General features: G+C 42.3%; 1 protein-coding gene and 1 pseudogene across 1 annotated transcript; both read left to right on the top strand.

The window, feature by feature from the left end:
• Positions 1-327: 327 nt before the first annotated feature.
• On the top strand, positions 328-1,296 carry LOC141474595 (olfactory receptor 6B1-like). The gene has a single exon (XM_074162556.1). The coding sequence runs from the start codon at positions 328-330 to the stop codon at positions 1,294-1,296; it is 969 nt and encodes a 322-aa protein (XP_074018657.1).
• Positions 1,297-9,127: 7,831 nt separating this feature from the next.
• LOC141474926 (olfactory receptor 6P1-like) lies at positions 9,128-15,526 on the top strand (annotated as a pseudogene).
• The last annotated feature ends 3,890 nt before the right edge of the window (positions 15,527-19,416 follow it).

The raw sequence follows: 19,416 nt of genomic DNA, 5'->3' as shown, positions 1-19,416 counted from the left end.
ACTGAACATCCATCTGGACATTCAACACCCATGGATTTCAGTAATAACCTAGGCCACTAATTATGAACCGGATAACAAAATATATATTGAATTTGCTCTTATATCTTTTAAAATGGTATATGATCTGAATGAATAATATTGTTCCTTTTCTCCCTCTCCTTATGTTTTTTCTTTTTTTAATCATTATTATCCTTTCTTCTTATCAACTTGCCATTTTTTCATTTCTTTCTCTGCAGTTCTCACCACTATTCCTTTGATTTTAAAAATAATCCTTTTTTTGTTATTGTCTTACCTTTTTCTCTGAAGCTTGATACTATGCCCTTTGCCATGAAGCAGAAAAACAGCACAAAATTCCAGGAATTTATCCTCTTGGGATTTCCAACTGTCATGGAACTTCAGATGTTGCTCTTTGTGGTATTCCTGGTGGCCTACATGCTGACCATCTTGGAAAATACACTCATAATTATCTTGATAAAGATCAACCATCAGCTTCACAAGCCCATGTATTTCTTTCTCAGCAACCTCTCCTTCCTGGAGGCTTGGTATATCTCAGTCACTGTCCCCAGACTGCTAGTGAATTTTCTTGTTGAAAGCAAGAATATATCTTTTGGAGGCTGTATGACCCAGCTTTACTTCTTCAGTTCCCTTATTTCTACTGAGTGTGTCCTCCTTGCAGTCATGGCTTATGATCGTTATGTAGCCATCTGCAATCCCCTGCGCTATCCAGTCATCATGAACCATTGGCTCTGCATTCAACTAGCCACATGTTCCTGGCTCATTGGCTTCTTGGCCTCCATGCTGAAAGTATTTTTCATTTCTCAGCTGTCTTTTTGTGGCTCCAATGTCATCAACCACTTCTTCTGTGACATCAGCCCCTTGCTGAACATGTCGTGTGCTGACATGACAATGGCTGAAATAGTGGATTTTATCCTGGCCTTGCTTATCTTGCTGGTTCCCCTCTCTGTCACGATTATCTCCTATATATGCATCATCAGCACTATCCTGCATATCCCCACAACCCAAGGCAGGAAGAAAGCCTTCTCCACCTGTGTTTCTCACCTCACTGTAGTCATTATTTTCTTTTCAGCCACTCTGTTCATGTATGCTCGGCCCAAGAGAATCCACCCTTTTGACTTAAACAAGCTGGTGTCAGTTGTGTACACTACTGTAACTCCTATGATCAATCCCTTCATTTACTGTCTGAGGAACCAGGAGGTTAAAGGGGCTTTGAAAAAAATCTTCAGCGTTAGACAGACTGCCCCCAAGGTCTCTCAATCCATTGCTGTCCACCTTTAAGGTAGCTCCTTACAGACAGAGTGTAAGTGTGTTAGAAGGAAAGGTTTTAAGATTTGGATTGTACTTAGAACTGCAATCATCATATTGCTGGTAACTCAAGAGACTGAGGCATACATATGGCCACATATCCTCAACAGGAAGTCACCTTTCTACCTATTAACTTCTTTCTCCTCTGATGAAGGATTATGCACAATTAAGTCATTGATTTGACTCACAGGCACCTTAGGGAACAAAAAGATATGTCTTTTTGGATAAGGATATCATACATCAATGGGTTTGAGAACAGAACTGAATAATTCTCTTAATAGCATATGATCTAATTCCAGACAATATTCGTTGTAACAGCTGAGGTGAGATGCATGTTCCTAACTACAGGCACATGCCTAATATTTTAAAGACCGTGGGTATTCTGCTTGATCTACAAATGTAATGCTCAAAGGAAGAGTCTCTTCTGCAGTTCCTGTATCATAACTGCCTATCCAAAATGGGAGGTCTCAGGCACTCCACAGTATTTCATCTTCTACATGAAGTATGTACTTAAGAACCTGAATCAATCCTCCTGGAAGAGAGTAACAGCAGAAGGAAAGAAAATGTTCACAGTGGAATGGGGGAAGCCCAACCTCTTAAGGAAGTTTGAAATAAATACTCTAAATAAACTGAAGACTTAAAATCCTGGTCACTGTAAATAAAATAACTTTTCGTCTGGTTTGTAGGATATTTTCATTAATTTCTGTTCATATAACTTCTGAAGTCACTGTGTATTAGTTTGTGTATGAATGAACATACAGGTCTTGGGGGATTTTGTGTGTTTTAGGAGTCAGTTGCTGCTCTCTGCTGCCTTTGTACCACTAATTTAATTTACTCTAGGGAGTGATCTGTAGCCATTTTGCTAAACACATCACAGTGTCAGATGTTGATAACGTACATGGCTAGGCCTCTTTTGACCAGGCTGACCAAGCCAGTGAGCAATCCCTTGATTGTGACCTACTCCATAGGCTTTTGCAACTGTTCACCCAGGCCTTCTGCCAGTGTGTTGTGTGTGCTGTTCACTGTCACTTCTCTGTTCCACAACAGCAATGTCATCTTTCCAGTTTCCGCTGCTGTTATTTTAGAATGTCACTGTGGATAAAACACTTCAGATGCAACTACGTCGGTGTCCCCTTCAGTTATAAGCAAGATTCCTGCACTTCCAAACACAAGGTCCTGGGATGCTATTGCCTTCCTGTGGCCCTTCTCTAGTTTGGAAATACTGTAATAGTTTCAAAAGTTAATCTAAAAGTTCACAGCCAAGAAATATCTTACAGCCTGTGATGTTTATGCTTCTATATGGTACTGAGTATCTATGCTACATGTAAAGTGATGGAGAGCAGACAAAATAAGGTGAGTAAAGATGCCAAGACTGGTGCAATAGTTTTGAAGTGTAGGGCCATGTGGACAGAGCAAAAGGGAGGAGATGTTTCATCTTTGCATCCAAGTCAAATGGGCTCTAAACTGATTGGAACCATAGTACCACTCCTATGTTTTGTTTGAGGAAAGAACCAATTTTCCATTGCAGAGGAGTCCTAACCTGCATTTACTAAATAGTCAATATGGACTTTATACAGAAACAGCTAGACAAATAGCACTTCACAGTGAAACATAGAGAGGTCTATAATAACAATATAGAATCATAGAAACACAGAATGGTTAGAGTTGAAAGGGACCTTAAAGATCATCTGGTTCCAACCCCCCCCCTGCCCTGGGCAGGGACACCATCCACCAGACCAGGTTGCTCGAAGTCCCATCCAACCTGGCCTTGAACCCCTTCAGGGATGCAGCAGCCACAGCTTTTCTGGGCAACCTGGGCCAGGGTCTCACCACCCTCAGAGTAAAATAGATAATCATAGAAACATAGACTCAACCCAGTACAGGCTCAGTTCAGTAGAACCATTATCTTATTCCTGATTGACAAGCTGTGTTTAAGGACCTTGGAGGACAAGTTCAACTTCATGCTTACATTTAAATATGCAGATAAATTATAAGGCTGCACAGTTGGCCGATATTCATCTTACCTAACTTTAAGAATGGGATTTAACTCCAGTTTTAAACATGTAAGTGGGAGCAGAAGATGCCTCAGCTTTCAGCATTATCAAGGAAGTTCTAAGACTTGAATTAGTTACATAGTCATGGGTGCTTAATGCCTCTTGAAATGACCTTATATATACCCTGGCTGTCCTCTAGTTGTTATTCCAGAAGGACATTGGCCTTACACAGAACCTGTGTCATATCTACCAGTGCTATAATGTACCCTGGATACTCTGGGCTGCTCAAAATAATAATAGACATCTATCCTGGACACTGGCTAGGTCTCTAGAAATATATAAACAGTGTCTAAAGATCTGTTGAGATGATTAAGTATAAAGGCAGGATTCAGTTTCCTAAATATAGCCATCTGAAGCGATTTCAGTAGAATTGGTGTGCCTCACCTTGGCCACAGTTTACAGAGCCTGTATTGCCCAGACCTTCATTGACTATAATCACCTCTTGGGTACTCAGGATGGGAATTTACTCTAAAGGAGAGATCCACTACAAGCCATGTAGATATATACCATTCTAGTCCATTTGTTTAGGGGAATAGAGATTAATCCCCAAGACAGGTCGCAAAGTGCTTGAAAAGCATTATAAGCACTATAATGCTCATATATGAATGTTTTATAATGCTTATAAAGCTTATTGCATCAAATAACTTGGGCTTGTTCCTGTATCTCATATACCTTAAGAATGTAAATTCATTTGCAGGCATTTGTAAGAGATTCATGAGTTTAGGAAAAAAAATAAACTACTTTAATGAAAATATTAATAAATAATGAAATAATAAATAATAAGAAGTAGTAAAAAAAAAAGTATACAGTATATACAAAACCTTATGCAGCTCCCAGGATGATGATCACATCACCAGCAGGCATAGGGAAAAGTCCCAGACTGGACTCAGTGATGGACAGGAGCTGGATTCTGGATCTGGAGTCAGGAATGCTCGGATCAGGATCAAAGGCAGACAAACAGACAGGGTTCTCCTCAGACGCCGGCCACTGAAGAAAGAGAGTTGACCCTTTGATCCTGGTTTCCTTCTATGACAAAGTGACCCACTTGGTGGATGAGGGAAAGGCTGTGGATGTTGTTTACCTGGACTTCAGTAACACCTTTGATACAGTCTTCCACAGTATCCTCCTGGAGAAACTGGCTGCCCATGGCTTGGATGGGAGTACTCTCCATTGGGTTAAAAACTGGCTGGAGGGCCGGGCGCAGAGAGTGGTGGTGAATGGAGTTAAATCCAGTTGGCATCTAGTCATGAGTGGTGTCCTCCAGGGCTCGGTACTGGGGCCGGTTCTCTTTAACATCTTCATCAATGATCTGGACATGGGGGTCGAGTGCACCCTCAGTAAGTTTGCAGAAAACACCGAGTTGGGTGGGAGTGTTGACCTGCTGGAGTGTAGAAAGGCTTTGCAGAGGGATCTGGACAGGCTGGATCGATGGGCCAAGGCCAATGGGATGAGGTTCAATAAGGCCAAGTGCCGGGTCCTGCACTTGGGTCACACCAACCCCATGCAGTGCTACAGGCCGCAGGAAGAGTGGCTGGAGAGCTGCCTGGCAGAACAGGATCTGGAGGTGTTGGTCAACTGTTGGCTGAACATGAGCCAGCAGTGTGCCCATGTGGCCAAGAAGGTCAACAGCATCCTGGCCTGTATTTGGAACAGCGTGGTGAGTAGGATGCAGGAGATGATCGTTATTCAGCCTAGAGAAAGGGAGGCTGAGGAGCGACCTTATTGCTGTCTACAACTACCTGAAAGGAGGTTGTAGAGAGGTGAGGGTCAGTCTCTTGTCCCAAGTAACAAGAGACAGGACAAGAAGAAATGGCCTCAAGTTGTGCCAGAGGAGGTTTAGAATGGATATTAGGAAAAATTTCTTCACCAAAAGGGTTTTCAAGCACTAGAACAGGCTTCCCAGGGAAGTGGTGGAGTCACCATCTGTGGAGGTATTTAAAAGACTGGTAGATGTGGTGCTGAGGAACATGGTTTAGTGGCGGTTTTGGCAGTGTTATGTTAATGGTTGGACTCAATGATCTGAAAGGTCCCTTCCAACCTAGACCATTCTATGAGTCTATGATTCTATAAGTGTTAGAATCGCTCACCCCAAGACCCAACTGCAAAACACAGATTTTTATTAGTTCTTCACATGGAAGTAATTTCTTAATTATAATTCATCCTATTTTTTAAGATCAAAAAACTCTATACACTAGCCACCAGATCAGTCTGTCTGAGGTGAGAATATATGAAGGCTGTAATGTACACAGAAATCTGTCAGTGGAACCCACAATGGAGTGGTGATTAGAATTTGAGATTGTCTGCTTCATGTCTTCTTTTAGTCTCTGGAACATATGTCAAATTTCTGATTGAAATCTTTAAAACTGCAGATACTTCCTGGTGAGATTTTAAATTAAAAATGCAAACACTGTGATCTGGTCTCATTCCTTCCGGAAGATTGTTGTGGAGTCACATGCAGCACATTTATACAAAACTCTCATGAGTTTTTCAAAAAGCACTATCTTCTCAGTACTACCATTATTGTTTATTAATGAAACTTTTTACCTAGTGTCTTTACTTTTCACCAGATGGAATCAAAGAGTCTGAAGGTAACATCAAGTTGTTCAAGTTCCAGGATGCCTTCTTAATGTGTATACTGGACAGGGATTTTCAAGAGAACTCTAAGGCACTAAATTGTGTTTGAAATCAACAGACATTGGGTATTTCATTTCCGTAACTTCCTTGGAAGAATCACACTCAGATGTTTCCACTGCAAAGAAATAATATGAGAAAGAGAATGACAAAGAAGCTACAAGATTTCTAAATCCCCATTATGAGAACAAAATATCACCTTAAAAGAACAGACGTTTGCTTGCTATCCTCAGAAGGAAGTGATGAGAGTTAGACTACCCCTAGCTTTTCACTGGGGTCATGCTGTCTCAGGTTGTTGGAAATATAAACGGTGCATTTTTTCTGAGCCAGTATGAGTTAGGAATTTGGTCACTAAAAGGGAAGTTACCTTAGATCTTGGATTCCTGTCCCTTTATACAGGTTTCATCTGTCTCAGACATGTGAAGTATATATAAATCTGAGCTGATCATGTTGAGATCCAGTATGAATTTTTTCTTTTATAAATGTCTGTTAGTGAATGTCTCTCTGTTCAGTATAGGAACGCAGGGTGGCTATCTCAGCCTTAAATAACAGAAATGTCTATGCTAACTGCCAATGCTAGGGTAGTTTTCCAGCTGCATGAAAAATCTTGTGCCTTACCTCATTTCTTTAGTTGTGTACACTGATCAAGATTACTTGAGGGATATATAATCAATATTGGTTATAGATTTATTATATATATACATATGTGTAATACATTTCATATATAGTACAGAATAATAGATATCTTGTATCATATTGTTTCTCTAATATATATTTATTCCACCGAAATCTGCTGTAGAGCACATGAGTCTAGGAGGGGGATTTCTTCTATCTTCAGACATCTATATGTCACTGAAAGTTTCCATCACACTCAATGGAGAGTGGACAGTTCAGCCCAAACCATGACACTTCCAGAATCTTAACATTCATATGTTTCATATGATTCATCTTAACATACAACATAACATAATAAATAACATAACATAAATAAAATATATAAGATTAATCATGTTTTATAAGTGCTTGATTCTCACTTTTATAAGGATATCCTGCTTTTACTAATTCGCATGCAAGTTATTTACACCACAAATATTTTCCTGACTGGAAAAGGGGAAACATAACCCCGATATTCAAAAAGGGAAAACAGGAAGACCCAGGGAACTATAGGCCAGTCAGTCTCACCTCTGTGCCCAGCAACACGATGGAGCAGATCCTCCTGGAATCTCTGTTAAGGGACATGGAAAATAAGGAGATGATTGGTGGCAGCCAACATGGCTTCACCAAGGGCAAATCATGATTGACAAATTTGGTGGCCTTTTACAATATTGCTACAGCTTTCGTAAACAAGGGCAGAGTAACAGACATCATCTACCTGGACTTATGCAAAGCATTTGACACCATCCCGCACAACATCCTGGTCTCAAAATCGGAAAGTCATGGGTTTGATGGATGGACCACTCAGTGGATAAGGACCTGGCTGAATGGCCACAGTCAAAGGGTTGTGGTCAACGGCTCAAACTCCAAGTGGCGGCCAGTGATGAGTGGTGTTCCTCAGGGGCTGTTACTGGGACCAGTGCTGTTCAACATCTTTGTTGGAGACATGGATAGTGAGATAGAGTGCACCCTCAGCAAGTTTGCTGACAACACCAAGCTGTGTGGCCCGGTCGACATGCTGCAGGGAAGGGATGCAGTGGGAAAGTAGCGGAAGATTGGAGAGGAGGACTGTAAATACGCTGAAGTGACTCGCATGTGGGGTACTGGAAAACATATATCACACTAATTGTTGCTTAGTTTTGTGTGCTCAACAAGTAGGACATCTGCACTTAGATAACACAGGCCTGGGATGGACTCGGGGGCACCTTATCGAACACGCCTGAGATTCCTGCCCTGCTGTTGAAGAGATCAACGCACAGTGGAGAACTCTGCCTGCCAGAATCCTTGAAACACAGGCCCAAACAGCAAGTGGGAGCTCTCTCACTCTCTCACTCCCTTGCTAACAAGGACTCTCTTGCTAATAAGGACTCTAGCTCCGTGGTGCCTGTGTCTCCTGCTTGCCTGCCTCTGCCCAGGTGCTGCTTCAGAGGATCCCTGATCCATGAGGTATTGAGATTAAATTTGTTCTTTGCCCTTAATCCGTGCTTTTGTGGTTGTTCCTGCGTCCTGCCTGCATCAGCTCACACACTTGCAAATAGGAATTTTGTGTCATTTGAAATGCTGTAGATCATCCAGATGCACTCCACAAGGGTATAGGCATCCTCTAGGTTGTGTATCAAATCTTCCAGATTCATATGGAAGTCCCAGATATTGTCAGGAATCCCAAACAGTATCAGTTTGGGAAACTGAAATAAGTCTAAGATAGACATCTATTTTTGATGAGATGAATGGCTCTATAGACTCCGTTGATGGCACTGACCAGGCTTCAGCTGACTATAACAGGCACTGAGACCATATCCACCTGTACTGTAGATACCTAGAATGGGACTCAAGTGACTAGTGCAGCATTGCATGATCTTGGGTAACTTATTGGCCTACAGCTGTCAAGTTGGAAGATAGGTGTCTTCTAAAGGTCTAGTATTATACAGGAGCCTCACATAGATGTCTCATATAAACTTGTGTGCCTTGGGCTCCGGCATTTAATTTTAAATATTTAACTACTCAAACTAAACATGAAAAATTCTCACTGTCAGTCTGAACTACTGATTCTAGGTTCACGTTGTGGCTGGTGAAGAGACATAGTTATTTCCGGGACACATTCCACCTCATCCTAAAGTAGTTATATATTGTAGACAACACAGAACAGAATAGATGAATTACATTTTTTCAGTGCCTCTCCCTGTCTACTTGATTGCAAAGGGAATCTGAATGATTTTCTGAGATGTAGACATCTACATTGTGGATGCCTAAAGTTAGAAGAACTGAATCCAAAGCCAGGTGCCCTCAATATTCAGGATATTGTTAAAAATAAAATTATCCTTTTGGTACATCATGCAAAGTGCTCTAACATTTGCTTGATTCCTTTTGTGAGAACAAGTTTAAAATTCTTGTGTCAGTTTTGCATATCTACTCTAATACCATTACTGATAATAAATAAGGATATAATTATTTGGGTCGGCGAGGCGATGGCAGAAGCGGCGATGAGAACTGAGGTAAGCTCGAGGTGAGAGTTGGACTGCACTGCACAGAGGGGTTTCTGAGCTCTGTGACCCCCCACTCACAGCCCGAGCTCCAGCTGGAACCAGGAAGTCCGCAGCAGCCAATCAGGCACGATGATATGACTAGAGAGAAACAAACTGGCAGGAGGCAGCAGCTTGGAGAGGCCTTCTCACTAGCGAGTCGGTTGCCCGAAGAGATCAAACCATGGTTACAATTTGGCCGAAGGCTGTTAAAAAACTGTGGGTACCCAAACAGAGGCCACACACAAACACGCAGGCATACAGGCAACAGGCTGCAGTGAGTGCTGGAGCCTGGCACTTGCAATGGAGGATGGCAGAGACAACGCCTGTGTTAGGTGTGAGCAGATCAATGATCTGCTTAACCTGGTGGCTGAACTGAAGGAAGAGGTGAAAAGACTAAGGTCTATAGGGGAATGTGAAAGGGAGTTAGATTTGTGGTACCAGGCTCTTCAGACCCCCTTAGCAGAGGGAGATGTCCCAAGGAACAGGGGGGAATGGATACAGGTACCTGTTAGAAGAGGCAAGGGAAACCCCTCACAACCCCCCTCACCTTTCCAGTTGCCCTTGCACAACAAGTATGGGGCGCTGAAGCTTGAGGATGAGGCGAATGAGAAGGTAGAAGAAACACCCTCTGGGGGGTCGCCTAGAGCAAATCAGTCCCCCCCTCGCATCAGAACTTGTACCCTAAAAAAAAAAGAGGAGGGTAATTGTTATTGGTGATTCCCTTCTGAAGGGAACAGAGGGCCGCATATGTCGGCCGGATCCTTCCCACAGGGAAGTCTGCTGCCTCCCTAGGGCCTGGGTCAGAGATGTTACCAGAAGGCTGCTGAGTCTGGTACAGCCCTCTGATTATTATCCCTTACTAGTTATGCAGGTGGGAAGCAACGAGGTCGATACCAGAAGTTTAAAAGCAATCAAAAGGGACTTCAAGGCACTGGGGAAACTGGTTGAGGGATCAGGGGCACATGTAATTCTTTCATCAATACCCTTAGTTGCAGGTGGGAATACTGAAAGGAATAGGAGGTCAGGCATGATTAACAAGTGGCTCAGAGGCTGGTGCCACCAACAGAATTTTGGGTTTTTTTATCTCGGGGAACTTTATATGGCACCAGGTCTGCTAGCAACAGATGGAGTACACCTGTCTCAGAGGGGGAGAAAGATCCTGGCACATGAGTTGGCAGGGCTTGTTGAAAGGGCTTTAAACTAGGCTCAAAGGGGGATGGGGTTAAACACAGGTGCACTAGAGATGAGCCTAAGGACAGCCTTCAGCCTGCCATTTCACTTGAGGCGGAGATGACGATAGTATCAGAAGGGTCTGTGGCAAGTGGCAGGATGACACATCAGGGTTGAAAGGATGGGGGCGATAGCAATGGCCTCCAACCTGTTGCACTGACGCATGCTGTGAACACTGCAACAAAGGCAAGAGCTGGACCAAGAGCCCCTGAGGTAATAGGAGACAGGAGGGCAGCTGCCACAAAGCACCTTGGGGGAATCAGTGGAGTGCCCCTCTAAGAAGGAGACATGGCCGGCAGACCGGCTGATGTGTCTCTACACCAATGCACGCAGCATGGGAAACAAACAGGAGGAGCTGGAAGCTATCCTGCTACAGGAAAGCTACAACATAGTAGCAATTACGGAAACTTGGTGGGACGAGTCCTACGACTGGAGTGTGGCCATCAATGGCTACAAGCTGTTCAGAAGGGACAGGAGAGAAAGAAGGGGTGGAGGTGTTGCCCTCTTTGTAAAGAAGTGGCTAGAGTGTGAAGAGTTGTTGCTAAAGAATAGCCATGAGCAGGTAGAAAGCTTATGGGTAGGAATTTAGACTGAACATTAGGAAAGAATTTTTCACAGAAAGAATGGTAGGGCACTGGAATAGGCTGCCCGGGGAGGTGGTTGAGTCACCATCCCTGGATGTGTTTAATGGTGTTGGGGGATATGATATAGGGAAGAACTTTGTAGTGTAGGGTAGATGGTTGGACTCGATGATCCCAAAGCTCTCTTCCAACCTGGATGATTCTATGATTCTATGATTCTATGAATTAGGGATCGGGACAACAAAGGGAGCCTCGTGGTAGGAGTCTACTACAGGCCACCTGACCAGGTGGAGCCTGTCAATGATGCCTTCTTACTTCAGCTTGAGGAGGCATCGCGATCACAGGCTCTCATCCTGCTGGGGGATTTCAACCACCCTGACATCTGTTGGAAAAGCAACATGGCTGGCTGCAGGCACTCCAGAAAGCTCCTTGAGTGCCTAGATGACAACTTCTTGAGACAAGAAATTAAAAGCCCTACTCGAGGACATGCATTGCTGGATCTGTTGGTCACAAATGCAAGCGAAATCATCAGGGATATCAAAGTCGAAGGCAGCCTGGGCTGCAGTGATCATGTCCTAGTGCAATTGACTGTTTTAAGAAATTTGAAACCCACAAGAAGCACAGTTAGGGCTCTAAATTTTAAGAAAGCAAACTTCCAGTTCTTCAAGGAGTTAGTAAATAGGACCCCGTGGGAAATGGCCCTCAGGGACAAGGGAGCGGAACAAAGCTGGCAGATCTTTAAGGATGTTCTCTATAGAGCACAAAAGATCTCAATCCCCACATGTAGGAAATAGGACAAGAGACCACCATGGTTGAGCCGTGTCCTGCTGGTCAGACTAAGGGGCAAGATTGGGCTACACAGGAAATGGAAGAAGGGACAGGCATCCTGGGAAGAGTATAGGGACGTTGCCCAGCTGTGTAGGGATGAGGTCAGAAAGGCCAAGGCACGGCTAGAACTGAACTTGGCAAGGGATGTTGTCATGGTTTCAGCCGAATTTACCAAAACCAGACTGACAGATGGCCCTTCCCCCTCTCTCTCCCCCCCCCTCCCACCCAAAAGAGGAGAGAGGAGAGAAAGAGATAAGGAGATTTAGAAGTTTAGAATGAACTAAACTTCAATGAAGTTTAATATTAAAATAAAAATAAAGAAGAAAATAATGAAATAGATAAAATACATACAAAACTGTATCAAGCCCCCAGGATGACAGTCACGTCACTGGCAAGCACTGGGGAAGTCGTAGACTGGACTCAGCGACGAATGGGAACTGAATTCCAGCTCTGGAGTCAGGAACACACGGATCGGCATCAAAGGCAGATGAACAGACAGAGTCCTCTCTGGACGTCAGCCATCGCAGGAAGAAGAGTTGACCCTTTGATCCCTCAGCTTTTATACTGAGCATGGGGCAGATGGGATGGAATACCCCAGTTGATCAGGTTTGGGTCACCTGTCCTGTCCATTCCTCCCCACTGATGTGACCCCTCTACATTTTTCCGTTTCTAACCCTCTAAGGGGCAAATAATGAAAATGGTCTGACCTTGGTTGTTATAGCAATAAGTATAAGCAAGGGTCTCTCTGCATACCATTCCTTGGCACGTAGCACAAACATTGGTCTTATCATTCTGAGAACGAGCAGTTTTCTCCACAATATGTCATTAATTTCAGACAGTTAGAAGAGGCCTAGCTAACATGTAAAAGTACAGAACGGAAGATTGGTTCGGTTTTACTTCAAACCGGGACAGATGTAAAGAAAAACAAGAAAGGTTTCTACAGGTACATTAACCAGAAAAGGAAGGTTAAAGAAAACATACCCACCCTGATGAGCAACAGTGGGGAACTTGTATCAACGGACAAGGAGAAGGCGGAAGTTCTCAACAACTTTTTTGCCTCAGTCTTCACTGGCAACCCCTTTCCTCCTAGCTCTCATGTTGATGGCCCACAAGTTGGAGACCAAGGTGAAAAAGTCCCTCCCACTGTGAGGACAAGGTACGTGATCATCTGAGGAATCTGAAGATATACAAGTCCATGGGACCTGATGAAATACATCCCAGAGTCCTGAGGGAACTAGCTGATGTAGTTGCCAAGCCACTTTCCATGATATTTGAAAAGTCGTGGTGGTCAGGTGAAGTCCCTGCGGACTGGAAACATCACACCCATTTTTAAAAAGGATAGAAAGGAGAACCCTGGGAACTACCGACCTGTCAGCCTCACCTCTGTGCCTGGGAAGATCATGGAACAGATCCTTCTAGATGCCATGCTTGGGCACATGGAGAACACGGAGATGATTCAAGATAGCCAACATGGCTTTACTAGGGGCAGGTTCAGCCTGACTAACCTAGTGGCCTTCTATGATAGAGTGACTGTGTCAGTAGATAAGGGACGACTTATGGATGTGATCTATTTGGACTTCTGCAAGGCCTTTGACATGGTCCCCCGCAACATCCTGCTCGCCAAATTGGAGGGGTACGGATTTGATGGGTGGACTGTTCAGTGGATAAGGATTTGGCTGGACGGTCACATCCAGAGGATGGTACTCAATGGCTTGAAGTCCAGATGGAGAGCAGTGACAAGTGGTGTCCCTCAAGGGTCTGTGCCGGTACTGGTACTGTTTAACATTTTCATCAACGATATAGACAGAGGGATTGAGTCCACCATCAGTAAGTTTGCCGATGACACCAAGTTGTGTGGTCTTGTCGATACACGAGGGGGACGGGACTTCATCCAGAGGGACCTGGACAGGCTGGAGAGGTAGGCCCAGGTAAACCTCATGAGGTTCAACAAGAGCAAGTGCAGGATTCTGCACCTGGGCCGGAACAATCCTCAGTGTAAATACAGACTGGGGGATGATGTATTAGAAAGGAGCCCTGAGGAAAGGGACTTGGGGGTGTTGATGGATGAGAAGCTGGACATGAGCCGGCAATGTGCACTGGCAGCCCAAAAAGCCAACCGCATCCTGGGCTGCATCAAAAGTGTGGCCAGCAGGGCAAGGGAGGTGATTCTACCCCTCTACTCTGCACTCGTGAGACCCCACCTGGAATCCTGTGTCCAGCTCTGGAATCCTCAACACAGGAAGGACATGGACCTGTTGGAACGGGTCCAGCGGAGTGCCACGAAGATGATCAGAGGGATGGAGCACCTCCCCTATGAAGACAGGTTGAGAGAGCTGGGGTTGTTCAGCCTGGAGAGGAGAAGGCTCCGGGGAGACCTCATAGCAGCCTTCCAATATCTGAAAGGAGCCTATAGGAAAGCCAGAGAGGGACTCTTTGTCAGGAAGTGTAGTGACAGGACAAGGGGTAATGGTTTCAAATTGGAAGAGGGGAGATTTAGATTCTTCTAATAAGAAGAAATTCTTTACTGTGAGTGTGGTGAGGCACTGGAACAGGTTGCCCAGAGAAGTTGTGGCTGCCCCACCCCGGAAGTGTTTAAGGCCAGGCTGGATGGGTCTTTGAGCAACCTGCCCTCGTGGAGGTGTCCCTGCCCATGGCAGGGGGTTGGAACTTGATGATCTCTAAGGTCCCTTCCAACCCAAATCATTCTCTGATTCTGTGATAATGTAATTTTAATATGATAATATACTTATAATAATTATTTTCAACAATAGAAATGAAAAAATAAATTGCAAGTGCTCAAGAATATGTCCTCCAGGATTGTCCATTATTCTCAGAAAACTGTAAGTCCTACTTGCCATCACTTTCATCACTGTCTACATATTGACACAAGCAGAGAATATGGTCATCATTATATGATCCGTATTAGCTATTGCCTCCATACTCTTATGAATTTCTTCCTGAGCAATCTCTCTTTCTGGAGGTATGGTATAATTACAGCTTATGTGCCTAAAATGCTTAGCAGCTTATAGACAGGATGCAAGATCAGCTCTTTTGCAAAGTGCATGTCCTGGATCTACATTTTCATTGCATTGGTCTGTACTGAGTGCCTGCTTCTGGTTGTCATGGCTTATGACTGCCTTGCAGCTATTTGCAGCCTCTTGCTCTATCCAACCATCATGACCTATGAGCTCTGCTTTATCTTCGTTGATAGCTCTTGGATGGGAGGTTTTACCAAATCCATGCTCAAGGTAGCCTTTGTCTCATGCTTGGATTTCTGTGACTCAGTCACCAATCATTTCTTCTGTGAGATATCACCCCTGCTTAACCATGCACTCAAGGATATGCCAATGGCAGAAACAGTGGATTTCATTTTGGCATTGATTATAATTCTCGTAGCGTTGCTAGGGCTGGTGGCCTCTTACTTCTGCATAGCAGCTACTATAATATGGATCCCCACTGCTCTGGGGAGGTGGAAAGCTCTTTCAACCTGTTCTTCTCACCTGGTAGTTGTCATCTTCTGCTCTAGTGTTCTTTTTACGTATGCCTGGCCGAAGGCCATGGGTGCCTTTGACTTCAACAAGTGTCAGTTCTATACACAGTTGTAGTACTTTTCTGCAACCCTGTCATTTACTGCCCAAGGAACCAAGATGTCAAAGAAGTAGTAGGAAAAATAATAAATGGCAGAAACGCACTTAACATATAGGAATTCTGTGTCCTTAAAAGAAAGGATAACATAAACAGAATGTTAATGACACTCTCAGTAGCCTTCATAACAGGCTTTTAGGTTACCATAATATTGGATGCCTAGCAGATAAAGTTTAAGGTAATTATTGAGGCTCCTTCTCTAATCAAATCTTCATGGTTATTTCATGGTCTTGAAAGACAAATGTATAGAGTAGATGGGGTAAATTCTCCTCAGAAATATATTTTTCACCACATTTACCGATACAGAGGACTTAGAATAACTTAGGTACCTAATCATAAACATTGGTGCTATTTTTAGGTACTATAAAGTATACTGCCTGGCTTCTGTCTGCCACTTTAAAAGAATGTGGGTCTCTGGTAGATCCTTGCTAAGCCCTGTGCAGGTATTTTAGATAACTTGAAGTATCTGAAATGGAAGAGAATATCAGTGGTTAGCTAGCTGAATACCTCCCCTAATGTTTATCACCTCAGATAAAATGAGTCACTGGATGAAAATCTTCTCCCCACTTCCTCTATGAGACACTGTTTTAGCTATTTTACACAGTCATTCCCTGGAGCTGTTTATGTCTGTTCATTGCCTATATTGGGATGCTAGGATGCTTACACTCCTAATTCCTTCCCCAGTTATGAGCTTATATGAAATGGAATAACCTGGAGCCACTCTCTTTTGGACTAGAAGAGGGCAGTTTATTTTTGCCAAATTTATGCATCCAGAATTGAAATGTCTATAGCTAATATACGGGTCTAGACTGTCTTTGAAGTTATTGACAGCAAATGAGACACCACCACCACCACCCCACCCCTCCAGGGCTACAGATTTGAAAATAATACCAGACAGAACCTGTTGTGGAAATGTTATTTTCTCTCTATTGAATGTTAAAGGAGGCTAGACTACTTGATTTCAAATAGACACCTGTACTGTACAGTTTCAGTTATGATAAATCAGCCTAGAGATGGGATTTATCTTATCTTGCTTCAGACATCTAAAAATTACCCAAGTCTATGGTAATCATCTAGACACTAAAACATTAATGAAATAATATAGAGAGCTCCCTTGTGTTATTTAAACCATACTTCAACAGGTATTTAAGATTATCTAGATTAATTCACCTTTGAAGCTATGCATAGCTACTCTAGGCAGAATTGTTTTGGACCTTTCATTCTTAGGGGCTTTAGTCTTGAGCAAAATTACTGTAAATCCCTCTGCACCCCTTGGCCTGTTTTTTGGAATCTAGCCCTTCAGCAGTGGAGAAGAAGCAAATAATTAGTAGAATGAATGACCTGTACACGTCAATATCTCATTGCTGACACATAAGAAGATCAGTGACTAAATTCGTAACTAGGCAGCTCAGCTAAGCTTCTGAATTTAGTAACATCTGTAATCAGGGTGGTGATTCATCTCATCCAGCACTAGCAGTACATAACATCTGCATTTGAGCTAATTGTTCAAGATTGGTTTGTAATTGGTCAATCCTTTCTAGAGCACAATTCGAGCAATTTGTGTATTAAATGGTTTCTTTGGGATAAGATAAATCCCACCCAGTACTTATTTATCTCCACTGTTTAAGTTAAGACAACTAGCTTATACAGGTACAATATCATGACAGGTCTTTAAATGAGGGATAAAGAATATTTCCCTTGTCACATCTGCAGTGTCAAGAAAGACAAATCCTACCAATAATGTGAAGACCCAAATCCTGTTTTCTCTGCTGTGTAAGATAGACCTTTCTGTTATATGCCTCACATTGATTAGAAGAGAAGCCTTTGGGAAGATCTGTTTGATAAGCAACTGTACACTTTGTTCAGCAATATCATGAACAGTTTTAGTCACAAACCTTTGAAAAAATAGTTCAGCAAAGTCAGGAATGCTGCTTATTTCCTTAATCTGCTTCTGGCTACTGGAAGATTATCAGACCTTCTGTTTTCATGGTTGAGGTTTTGGGTTTTTGTGGTTTTGTTTTTTTGTTTTTGTTTTTGTTTTTTTTTTCCATGAAGTTTAATGACAAATATTATTTCCAGCCTATCGAAGAGGGAAGAAATAATTTCATTTTTTGATTGGTCCCGTTGGAGTAACAAACCAAATGCACCGATGGTCTTCAGAAAAGTGAAGAAACAATAAACGGATGTCGCAGCACAGTCTCTCTGAAATTCGACCAGTCCCTTCAACACTGATAGAAGGACTCAAAATTGTAAGTGAAACAGATGTGTTTACTAATCTAGTATTTCTTATCATAAATATTAATAATACTTTCTTTAAGTTTGCTGAGTAGTATATTGGCTACTGAAACTAGTAAAAAAATATGACAGAAAAGATGGGGTTTGAATTAAATCATTTTAGGGAGAAGCCACACAGTAGATTTTATTTCTCATAGAACGTCTGTGAATTTTTGTACAAAGAAAAAAAAAATTGAAGCAGTATTTTTCAACTAAAGATACTTTCTGCCAGTGTCAGTTCCCTTCCCTTCCCTTCCCTTCCCTTCCCTTCCCTTCCCTTCCCTTCCCTTCCCGATTCACTAAAATAACTTTGAGTAAAAGGACCTACAGTTAGAAAAGACACTATTGCAGGCCCCTAGAGTTAAGCACTTAAGAACTAAATGCATTGTTAATGTTAATATAGTAGACTACAAGAATAGGGAGTGTTGAAACCTTTTTCAAGAAATTATTCTTGGTATTACTTGTATGCTTTAATTTCATTTACCAAAAAATTGTGCTTCAAAGCTTTAGAAATTAAACATCAAAGTCTGGGAAATCCAATTCTGGCTGTCTTATAGTTAAAGAGAAAAACACAAACGAACCTCAGGATTGTTCAGCTAGATACATAATATGTCATCTGAATGTCACTTCGCTGGTGTCTCTTTTTCCCACTGTGACTAAATAGCAGTGATGTGATTTGAAGAGACTTGAATAAGTTGTCTACTTTTGAGATGCCCAGAAATATCCTTCCCAGCCTCCAGATGCCATTCAAGAAGGGCAGAGGTCTGCTATAAATCCTGTGTTATGTCTTGTCTATGTGTTATGTTATGTGTTATGTTTTATGTTTTTATGTCTTTATCTGAAATCAATTGATAATTCCAGTACCACATGGTATCTCAACTTGTAGTAGGCATCTATAGGTGAGTCAACTCCTCAACACACAATTCAACTACCTGAAACAAGACTTAGATCTTAGCTATCTCACCTCCCTTCCAGCTGATATTCTAAAAGTGCAGAGGGCTTGTGTCATATCCCTCATACCCATTTGGACAGCTCAGGTATCCTGGGGTTCCTTAAGTGGTACTACATATCTACGTGTATCCAACTGAATCTTGCCCTTATAGTAAGAAAGAGGACTCCAACACTCATTAGTTATTAGGGCTTGAACCCTGCTTATACAAGAACTGGAATGTGTTATACAAAATGGGAACAAGCTGGCAAATTTCTCAAAATTTTTTGAAAATGTGGGGCAATGTAGAGAGTTTTCAAATTGGATTTTGGCTTAAAACCACATTAAGACACATGGGCTACAGAGCAGAAAAGCTTTATTTATTTATTATGCTTATTTATTTTATGCTTATTACTTTAATTATGTTAAAGTTACAGCTTGAATTCTGACCAATATTAAAGTTCAAACTCTACAAAATAACAATGCATTGGTGATGATTATGTAAATACTCCTATTAAAGTTAATAATATTTTGCTATCTTTAATGTATCTCTGGTGGCTGGTTTTCAGGCATCTGTTCACAAATTCACAAATAAGTTCACTGTACAATTTTGAAAATTACTAGACATAATAACAGATAATTCCCTCTAGAAGTTCAAGAAGTTAGACATTATGTCACTGAGAGAATTGAGAATTATTGTTGTTTCATTCTAAATACCATGTCTTTGAATACTTTAACAATTAATA

Source organism: Numenius arquata, chromosome 23 (genome assembly GCF_964106895.1).
Source record: "Numenius arquata chromosome 23, bNumArq3.hap1.1, whole genome shotgun sequence".
NCBI classification, from domain to species: domain Eukaryota; kingdom Metazoa; phylum Chordata; class Aves; order Charadriiformes; family Scolopacidae; genus Numenius; species Numenius arquata.
This window is presented reverse-complemented; position numbering and strand designations above follow the sequence as displayed.

Bases quoted from the DNA above. Each gene is read 5' to 3' on its own strand.
- LOC141474595 (XM_074162556.1), top strand. From the start codon at position 328: ATGAAGCAGAAAAACAGCACAAAATTCCAGGAATTTATCCTCTTGGGA.